Source organism: Euprymna scolopes, chromosome 18, assembly GCF_053919585.1.
Source record: "Euprymna scolopes isolate OS-2025 chromosome 18, ASM5391958v1, whole genome shotgun sequence".
Classification (NCBI taxonomy): domain Eukaryota; kingdom Metazoa; phylum Mollusca; class Cephalopoda; order Sepiida; family Sepiolidae; genus Euprymna; species Euprymna scolopes.
In genome coordinates this window covers 81,483,929-81,496,035 of record NC_136499.1, presented here as the reverse complement: position 1 = coordinate 81,496,035, position 12,107 = coordinate 81,483,929, and the positions used below count along the sequence as shown (strand labels likewise).

Below are 12,107 nucleotides of genomic sequence, written 5' to 3'. Positions count from 1 at the left end.
TCCCTCTTCATCCACTTTGTTTCCATACTTTCATTGAAGCAATCCTTTAAAACCATAATCTATCCTTTCAAGATGTATGCAACTGTAATTAACAACTGAAAGCAAATGATGTTTTTAAATCAAGCAATTCTAGAAATGTAGATAAATTATCAATAAAAACTCACTTTATGTACCACATACTCTAGCTGATAATAGGCTGGCATAGGGTATAGGCAATATTTGTGAAGGATGCTACGGTCATAGAACGCCTGATTATCATTTACACTGGAATGATCGACTGGGATGAACTTATGCACAGGGTCCAACTTGACGACTTCAATTTTGGCTGCCATATTGGATCCTAAAAACAATAAAAGTATCAATAAATATTGTAAGTAAACAAATATTTTCTAATAATTTCACTCTGAAATAAAACATGTAAAAAAATGTTGTTTATGATGTTTTTAACTGTTTACATATATAATCTATGCTAATAATTTTCTTTGTAACCTCAAGAGATAAAACTTTTATGTTTAACTTCAATTTAGGTTGTCTTTATAAATACTAACTCCAATGACTATATATATTTCATTAGTAAAGCATTTCCTTTTAGAAAAAAAATAAAATAGTTATATTTTCTTACTTGAGCTCTGAGTTAGATTTGGAGTTAATACTTAGTGATATCGTTTCAGCAGTAGTCTATTATGTGTTAGAAGATTCTTGGTAAAAAAAATTGTGCTTGGTAGCAGACTTGCAGCAGTGCATAGTTAAACTCAACCAAACATGTTGTCAAAGAAATGAATGCCCAATGCTCAACTTGCCAACAGTGCCATCACTACAGATGCATGTAAGAATTACAAGATGTCAGTTATGTTTGATTTGACCAAGAATGCACAAAAGCAGCCGTAAGTAAGCATATAGAAGTAGAGCTATTTGGGCTTGTTATCTTCTAAAAAAATTGATCTAAACATCAGGACCTATCTGTTTAACCGCAATGTCCTTCAGATTATAGTTTATGAGTCAAAATGATCGAGCACTGCATAGTTGCCATCCAATACGTCAGACAGGATAGTGGACATGGTTGACTAAATCAACAGGTGAATGAAGAAATAGCTGGGTCACCTTGCCTGATGGATGACCAATGAACACACTGTCCTTGAGTAGTTACCAATCAATAATAAATTCATGACTGACAATACGATGATGTGATTTACTGCAACAATATCAAAGACAAACTTGGGTGAGATTCATCCTGGACAATTATTATTCATTATGATTAGTGCAGTTATTATTATTCATTATGATTAGTGCAATTGTTATTATTCATTTTGATTAGTGCAATTATTATTCATTTTGATTAGTGCAATTATTATTCATTTTGATTAGTGCAATTATTATTATTCATTATGATTAGTGCAATTGTTATTATTCATTATGATTAGTGCAATTATTATTTTTCATTATGATTAGTGCAATTATTATTCATTATAATTAGTGCAATTATTATTATTCATTATTAGTGCAATTATTATTATTCATTTTGATTAGTGCAATTGTTATTATTCATTTTGATTAGTGCAATTGTTATTATTCATTATGATTAGTGCAATTGTTATTATTCATTATGATTAGTGCAATTATTATTATTCATTATGATTAGTGCAATTGTTATTATTCATTTTGATTAGTGCAATTATTATTCATTATAATTAGTGCAATTATTATTATTCATTATTAGTGCAATTATTATTATTCATTATGATTAGTGCAATTATTATTCATTATGATTAGTGCAATTATTATTATTATTATTCATTATGATTAGTGCTATTATTATTCATTATGATTAGTGCAATTATTATTATTCATTATGATTAGTGCAATTATTATTATCCATTATGATTAATGCAATTGTTATTATTCATTATGATTAATGCAATGGTTATTATTCGTTATGATTAGTGCAATTGTTATTATTCATTATGATTAGTGAAATTATAATTATTATTCATTATGATTAATGTAATTATTATTATTCGTTATGATTAGTGCAATTGTTATTATTCATTTTGATTAGTGCAATTGTTATTATTCATTTTGATTAGTGCAATTATTATTATTCATTAGTATTAGTGCAATTATTATTATTCATTAGTATTAGTGCAATTATTATTATTATTCATAACGATTAGTGAAATTATTATTATTCATTATGATTAGTGAAATTATTATTATTCATTATGATTAGTGCAACTATTATTATTATTCATTATGATGAGTGCAATTATTATTCATTATAATTAGTGCACTAATCATAATGAATAATAATAATAATAATAATAATAATTGCACTAATAATAATGAATAATAATTGCACTAATCATAATGAATAATAATTTATTCATTATGATTAGTGCAATTATTATTCATTATGATTAGTGCAATTATTATTATTATTATTATTATTATTATTATTCATTATGATTAGTGCAACTATTATTATTATTCATTATGATTAGTGAAATTATTATTATTCATTATGATTAATGCAATTGTTATTATTCATTATGATTAATGTAATTATTATTATTCATTATGATTAGTGCAATTGTTATTATTCATTATGCTTAGTGCAATTGTTATTATTCTTTATGATTAGTGCAATTGTTATTATTCTTTATGATTAGTGCAATTATTATTATTCATTATGATTAATGCAATTGTTATTATTCATTATGATTAATGCAATTGTTATTATTCATTAGCATTAGTGCAATTATTATTATTCATTATGATTAGTGCAATTATTATTATTCATTATGATTAGTGCAATTGTTATTATTCATTATGATTAGTGCAATTGTTATTACTCATTATGATTAGTGCAATTGTTATTACTCATTATGATTAATGCAATTGTTATTATTCATTATGCTTAGTGCAATTGTTATTATTCTTTATGATTAGTGCAATTATTATTATTATTCATTATGATTAGTGCAATTGTCATTATTAATTATAATTAGTTCAATTATTATTATTCATTATGATTAGTGCAATTATTATTATTCATTAGTATTAGTGCAATTATTATTATTCATTATGATTAGTGCAATTATTATTATTCATTATGATTAGTGCAATTGTTATTATTCATTATGATTAGTGCAATTGTTATTACTCATTATGATTAGTGCAATTGTTATTACTCATTATGATTAATGCAATTGTTATTATTCATTATGATTATTGCAATTATTATTATTCATTATGATTAGCACAAACCAGACACTAGCTAGCAATTACAGATAAACTATAGATAAAATACATTTTCAAGATATAAATTTCAGTTAATCAACATTATTATATTTATTTAATCACACAAGTTGACCACTTAACAGAAATAATAAAATAAAAATTTGTCAAAAACATTGTCTCAATAGACAACGTTTTTGACAACTTTTTATTTTCACCTTTTTTTATTTGACCCCTTGATTATGTATGATTATGTATAAATATTAACATATCTGATTCATCAGAAAATAGTTTTTTCTAACACTTATCAAATACTAAGGTGGTGAGTTTACATTGCTATTGGCTTGATTGATTTTACTTTTGTGGATATTCAGTGTGGCCGCAGAGTTCTCAGCCTATACTTGTATTCTACACCTTAATCTCTTTTGACAAATGAACAATAGCGTTTGAGAATATCTTTTTCTATTTTACTACATAGAATTATGGGTTACATTCTTACAGATGTTATTCCTTGTCAGAGTAAACTGCAATTAGAAAATGCTTTTATCAGTTTCACTAATTATTGCTTTGATCTGTCATTGAGAATTTCCACCCAAGACCAAGAATTCTTTGTTTTCTTTAATCATTATAAAATTGCCCCTTTGGAAAAAATTCTGAAGCTTAGGCAATGTATAGAAAAGTTCTAGAATAAACGCTAAACATATAGACACAAAGAGAAATGCACACTTTATTAAACTCATATCATTTCGGAAAACAATTATAAGACTAAATTAAAAAACATGTTTTTAGAAATCAATTTATTCATATTGTTTATGATTCAATTCTTCTTTAGATAAAACAAAAACAGATCAGTTTTCATAGGAAATAAGTACTTGTAGACAATAAAGTAAAACTATTTTCACAAAATTTTAAAGTTTTTCACTGGAAAATCGATAACAATATCAGCACAAATACTTGTAGAACATTTAGAGCTTGTCATGATTTATCTATCCAGCATCGTTGCAATCTGAACTACAGACGAATGGTTATAAATTAAGCGACTTTGAGCTATGAATGTTTATTTTTGAGCATGCACAAAAGAAACAGCAAACGTACTGTTTTATTTGACTTACTCTACCAAATTCAACTGTTTTTTCTTCAATTTTTACTCTTTAGCAGCCACAGTTGCCAGTTAGAAACCAAATCAACAGTGTACTATATGTAGTACACTGTTGATTTGGTTTCTAACTGGCAACTGTGGCTGCTAAAGAGTAAAAATTGAAGAAAAAACAGTTGAATTTGGTAGAGTAAGTCAAATAAAACAGTACGTTTGCCAAATACCATAGATATCAGATTTAAACTCTGTAGACCAAATATTCCGAGAGGAATTTGGTAGAGACGTTTTACGCACCGACAAGGTTACTTATATATATATATATATATATATATATATATATATATATATATATATATATATATATATCCACATGCTGGAAAGTATTCTATGCAATTATGTAGAATATAGAAAGTATGCATAAATAAAATTCAGCATGATAATGAAATAAAACAAAGATTATTTGTTTTATAAAAACCATAAAAGTAATTAAAACTGCTTTTTCAAAGGAATATACAAATTAGTTAACCTTCATGTAATCGCTCGCATATCAATGTCTAAGAAGTTTGTTTTAATAATTTTTAATAGAAAAAATAGACTTTTTATATCAATGTCAGTGCGAGAAAAAAACAAAATTTTATCAGAATATAAATCATTATTTTTCAATTAAACAAATGAATATATTATCAGTTACTCTCAAAACAAGGAGCTTATATTTGAATGATTTTTTACTTATTTCTTAGTTTGTTTGTCTGTTAGTAATTTTATACAAAAAATAATCATCAAGTTTGAGTGACTTTTTTACCAAAGCTGTGTCTATGCTCAAGAATATCCTCATTCTGGATATGATCCAGTTCTATGTCTGGATTGAGAATCATTTTTAAAATTCAGAAAATTACTATTTTTCATAATTGTCAAATAAAAAAAAATAATGCCTCACTCAATTTGTTGTCTAGTCCTTAGAAAGTTGAAATATACCAGATAGTATTGCATATCACTAGATCAAATTTTATCTGGTTTTGATACAGATTCAAAATTTGGCAACAATTTTAACATTAAGTTCCATTAACAACTTAAAATGACTGCCAATCTGACATTTTAAAATCAATCCGTGTAACCTTTCCACACATTATATAGGGTCTTATTTTCAAAACATTGTATAGGGTCTTATTTTCAAAACATTATATAAGGTTTTATTTTCCAAACATTATATAGGGTTTTATTTTTCAAACATTATATAGGGTCTTATTTTCAAAACTTTTTCAACTTTCACCTGATGAATAACTTCACACGATAAGACTTGAGGTTTGTCTTCTCCAAGTGTTTTTGTTATTAAATTATTTTGTCGTCTAATTCATGTTATCCTCATGCACCGAGAATTAGCCCAAGCTGTATCAAAACACTCTCTGCATCTTCTATTGAAGAATTAAACTCATCATTCTTACAGGGAGTGTATTACGATCTATTTTGCAGCTGCATCACATAAAGGCTTTCTGGAGCTGGTAGCTCATCAGTCATGACACCATTGATTACTTGCCATCCCAACCGATGGGATTTAACAGAATTGTACAAGTATTACTATTACAGTAATGTATATTATATATACCTGTATATGTAGATTATATAACTTTGGCAACCTAGGTATTGATTTGAACTTTCTAACTCTTCTTTATTGGGATGAGATATAGTTTGGTTAAAGCCTAAGAGATGCAACTTCCCAAGAATTACGTTCTCCTTTGAAAAGGGAGGAGGTAATTACTGGTCACCTGAGGTGTTCGGCCTAGAGAATGTGGACATATCTATTCTCGGCTATTTTTGCACCCAACTTGAGTGTCCTCTCAACAGAGATGGTGGTCTCCACCTTTAGGTCTTGTACTACATTTTGGTGCAGTGAGAAACAAGTAAATACTGACTACATTTTGTTTATTTGTTGACATAAATAACCTGCATATTTGTCAACATTATTTATTATGATTTATTTTTATATTCATGGAGCTTTCTTTTAATAGTTGAGTAATAAATTATGTGCTTGCAACATTTCATCATAAAAAATAAAATTAGTAAAATTTAAATATTTTTAAATATATTTTTTCTAACATTTATGGAAGAGTTAGATTATAATTAGTTTTATAAATTTAAATACTTAAAAAATTATGGCAAATTTTATATCATTGCTTCTCTTATTTTCATTCATTTAATATTAAATGAATATTGTATTTTGATTACTAAAAATCTTTATAATATTTACTTATTATTTCTAAATAAATAAAACAATTAATTCAATTCTCATACATACTTATAAAGTTATTATTATATATATAAGAAGATAAGAGCCCTGCATATCATTTTAGAAAAAAATAAGATGGTTGTGAAAGTTAAATTAATTTTATTAAAGTATAGTTTGATCATTTAATGAACTGAATATAAAAAATAGATTGTTATTTGGAATGGCTGTGTAAATACATACAGTCATAAACTTAAAATTAGTTTTGATTTTTTTTTTTTTTTTTGCAATCGTACTTTAAAAAATAATCAAACAAAAAATAGATAAATTTCATACTGGTACAAAATGATTTTATTGTTTGTAAATAATATTTTTGTGGAAGTTAGATTTATTTATTATGTTTATGAAATTATTTACAAACCAATTGTAAACACACAGAATACAGAAGATAACTTGATATAGCTATACTCTCACATAATTTTTAATAGACCATATTCGTTAAACGACGTTTAAATATTTCATCAGATATGTTCTTGTAAATTCATTCTTTTACCATTATTTCTGAATTCATCCAATGAATTCCAATAATTTTCTACTCTAATGTTATTTTTAACTTTATTCCACTAAAAACATCACACATTCATGTAAAAAACGAATTTTACATCCTACAACCACATGTGTACATTGGTACAATCCTAGAGAAACATTATTCATATTTAATGAAACATTCGTGCATGTTTAGACCACTTATGTATTTTATATCTTTTTCTTTTCATATATTTGCAACCTGAAAGTATGCATATCTCTCTAGACGATGCAAAAAGAATGGATTCTTGTAACAAAATGACATATTTGGTGAGTACTTACCTCTTTGAAGATTAAATGTATTCTCATATTTCCATTCCATATCAGGTAGGTAACGCACATCATGTTCAACATCCTTCACTTTGCCACGGTCCTCTTTCAGAACATTGCTAGATGTCTGGATTGCGGGCAGTTCAGTTTTATCTGAAAATTATATACTAACTATAAACAGATGCAACAATTTAGAATAAGAAACTGATTTCCAGTAACCCAGTTCGATATGTTATTTGCATAATTATCTGAATCATTTATTTAAGTTAATTTAGCAATCGTTGTTTTAATATAAAACAACTTTTGCTGTTGAATTCTTTAGTTCTTTCTCTTATTTAAAATATATTTAATTATTATTATGAGGGATACTTAATATTTTTCAGTTAAATACAACTTTTAGAAAGCAATAATTAATAAAATACACATTACACGAGCAGTTATTTTGTTTTTCTTGGTTTTTGTTCAAGACAGACGTGTTATCTTACACTTGCTCATAAAAAAAAACAGAACCTTTCTCACCAAACCTGAAAGATTGTACTCATAAAATTGATATGTGCTTTAGACTATTATTTTCTGTTTTTATTAAATAAAAAGACTAAGAAATCTTGAACTAAAACTTCTTTTAAACTTTGATATTAACTTGACAGGCTTTACCTTTTTTATAAAAGCAAAACTGCCATGTATTTATTGTGGTTAAAGTTTGCAAATATGAATATAAAAAAACAAAACAAAATACAACACCTTAACGAAATAAAAATTGGGATTCTCTCAGAGTAAATTTGTTGAAATATACACTTCATAATTGTCCTCACCATGTGTAAACTTAAGTTCGAAAAAAGCTACCAATAAATTAAAAGCTAATTATATAAAATATAAGCATATACAGAATAATAAAAAAGGGACAAATTATGAGAACATTTTAGCATAGAAAGATGATGGAATATGTACAGCTCATTGCAATCGAAATATTGCCATAATACCAAACGTAGATGCAATATTGGCACATAAAGAAACCTGGTTTGGATAATTTAAGGAATAAATTCAGTTACAAAATGAGATTAAATAACAAAATAATCCGTGTGGAGATAAGAATTGGTAATTTCAAAGCAATAAAAAGACAAGGGAAAACAAATACAAAAGAAACTCAACTACTTCATTAGCACAACAAGCAACATGCAATATGCAAATATACACATTCAATACAAGAAACTATTGATAAATACAATTTTTTACATTAATATCTTATTCAAAATCTGATAGTGAATTTTTTAATCTCCTTTATGTATAAAACTTGATACTTAAGAAAAGTCAGATGTTTTATAGGTTTATTTATTAGTAAATGCCATATCTAAGTGAATTTCTTTTGAATCTGAATACTATATATAATTTTTCCATTTAAAGTGTACGGTATTTTGCTAGGTCATAAAAAATGACATAATCACATTTGAATCATATGCAAATGTGATTATGTCATTTTTATCATATTGTCTATGTTTACTAAAAGTTATGATTACTTTTATAGAAATATTTAATCAATACCCTTGTAATATATTACATTGTAATATGTAGTTATTTCTTTTGTTTGATAACATCATCTATAGTTCGAATCATTATAATGTATTTTGTTGAAATAATCGAGATGAGACATCAGAATAACTTGCATATCTCATGCTCATAAATCTCTATATTCTTTACATTTTGGTTGGGGCAGATTTATTATAGAATCACTTTAGATGGTTCTGTTTTTATTCATTCGCTGAATAGTAAATAACTAAGATAGGTTTTCTATTTGAAGACATTTCAATTTGTCTCTTTTTTCAATTTATTATACCAAAGGCTATCTTCAAAGTGTTAATATTTTCTATTGGGTTAGATTATATAATTATATAGTTTTTTTTCAATCTTTTGGAGAAGTTTAGTTATTCTGATTCAGAACACCTCACTTTCGTCATGTTCGATATGGAAGTCGAGGATTTATTTTATAATTTTCAAAACGTGTAGAGTAGATAAGAGATTACTATGTGAGACAGAAATCTACCAGAACCTTTTATTTACTGTATAATCGAGTCTGGAAATATATTTTGTTATCATGCTATACTGAAAAACAATTCCTCTGCAGTTAGAAGTTCTCTTTGTAAGGTTTTATTTATGTTGTGTAAATCTGGGCAGTCTGAGTTTTCCATATGGTTTTTCAACTTTTACAGGAGAATTGATCACTATTTTGGTTCAGTTCTGAATAGAAGGATATGGCGTCATGTGTTAAAGCTGTGCACACACACACACACACACACACACACACACACACACACACACACACACACACACACACACACACAGTAACCAAAATGCACTAAACGATTTGGGGCGAAACTATCAAAACATGTGCCGGGGGTGAAAAGTACTTGACTCTTACAGCTGCCAATGTTGGAACACCTGTTAAAGAACAGGTCACATATATATATATATATCCTAAAAGAGACAGCAAGAGAGACAGAAAACCAGACAGACAGTAAGAGAAACCAACATTAGATGAGCTCGCTGTTCAATCCTCCCCCCTCCTACCTACCCTCCCCATATCTAGCCTGGTGAAAACACACGAGAACAATAATAAAAAACAAATTTTGCGTTACAAGTTGTTTATGGCTGACGAAAAATCGACCAGCGTGCATGCAGCTACCTCAAAATGGTAGAGTAAATTGCTAGTTATTCTTTCGTCCACTTTGATATGATGTGGATATGGTAATGCACCAAATGATGTTGATATGGTAATGTACCAAATGATGTGGATATGGTAATGTACCAAATGATGTGGATATGGTAATGTGCCAAATGAGGTGGATATGGTAATGTACAAAATGATGTTGATATGGTAATGTACCAAATGATGTGGATATGGTAATGTACCAAATGATGTTGACATGGTAATGTACCAAATGATGTGGATATGGTAATGTGCCAAATGATGTTGACATGGTAATGTACCAAATGATGTGGATATGGTAATGTGCCAAATGATGTTGATATGGTAATGTACCAAATGATGTGGATATGGTAATGTACCAAACGATGTTGATATGGTAATGTGCCAAATGATGTGGATATGGTAATGTACCAAACAATGTTGATATGGTAATGTACCAAATGATGTTGATATGGTAATGTACCAAATGATGTTGATATGGTAATGTACCAAATGATGTGGATATGGTAATGTACCAAATTATGTTGATATGGTAATGTGCCAAATGATGTTGATATGGTAATGTACCAAATGATGTTGATATGGTAATGTACCAAATGATGTTGATATGGTAATGTACAAAATGATGTTGATATGGTAATGTGCCAAATTATGTTGATATGGTAATGTGCCAAATTATGTTGATATGGTAATGTGCCAAATGATGTTGATATGGTAATGTACCAAATGATGTTGATATGGTAATGTACCAAATGATGTTGATATGGTAATGTACCAAATTATGTTGATATGGTAATGTACCAAATGATGTGGATATGGTAATGTACCAAACGATGTTGATATGGTAATGTACCAAATGATGTGGATATGGTAATGTACCAAATGATGTTGATATGGTAATGTGCCAAATTATGTTGATATGGTAATGTGCCAAATGATGTTGATATGGTAATGTACCAAATGATGTTGATATGGTAATGTACCAAATGATGTTGATATGGTAATGTACCAAATGATGTGGATATGGTAATGTGCCAAATGATGTTGATATGGTAATGTACCAAATGATGTTGATATGGTAATGTACCAAATGATGTTGATATGGTAATGTACCAAATGATGTTGATATGGTAATGTACCAAATGATGTTGATATGGTAATATACCAAATGATGTGGATATGGTAATGTACCAAACGATGTTGATATGGTAATGTGCCAAATGATGTGGATATGGTAATGTACCAAACGATGTTGATATGGTAATGTACCAAATGATGTTGATATGGTAATGTACCAAATGATGTTGATATGGTAATGTACCAAATGATGTGGATATGGTAATGTGCCAAATGATGTGGATATGGTAATGTACCAAACGATGTTGATATGGTAATGTACCAAACGATGTTGATATGGTAATGTACCAAATGATGTGGATATGGTAATGTACCAAACGATGTTGATATGGTAATGTACCAAATGATGTTGATATGGTAATGTACCAAACGATGTTGATATGGTAATGTGCCAAATTATGTTGATATGGTAATGTACCAAATGATGTTGATATGGTAATGTACCAAATGATGTTGATATGGTAATGTACCAAATGATGTTGATATGGTAATGTACCAAATGATGTGGATATGGTAATGTACCAAACGATGTTGATATGGTAATGTACCAAATGATGTGGACATTGTAATGTGCCAAATGATGTGGATATGGTAATGTACCAAATGATGTGAATATGGTAATGTACCAAATGATGTTGATATGGTAATGTACCAAATGATGTTGATATGGTAATGTACCAAATGATGTGGATATGGTAATGTACCAAATGATGTTGATATGGTAATGTACCAAATGATGTTGACATGGTAATGTACCAAATGATGTGGATATGGTAATGTGCCAAATGATGTTGATATGGTAATGTACCAAATGATGTGGATATGGTAATGTACCAAACGATGTTGATATGGTAATGTGCCAA

The 12,107-nt window shown here is 27.9% G+C and overlaps 1 protein-coding gene across 8 annotated transcripts in view; it reads right to left on the bottom strand.

The window, feature by feature from the left end:
* The window catches only part of LOC145297666 (uncharacterized), a 1,332,115-nt gene that overhangs the window by 552,560 nt on the left and 767,448 nt on the right, over window positions 1-12,107 (bottom strand). For all 8 annotated transcript variants that reach the window (XM_080143840.1, XM_080143841.1, XM_080143838.1 and 5 more), the window contains 2 exons: window positions 7,419-7,559; window positions 165-340 (listed from right to left, as the gene is read on the bottom strand). In XM_080143840.1, coding sequence (XP_079999966.1) covers window positions 165-340; window positions 7,419-7,559 — 317 coding nt within the window. The remainder of the gene's footprint in view (window positions 1-164; window positions 341-7,418; window positions 7,560-12,107) is intronic.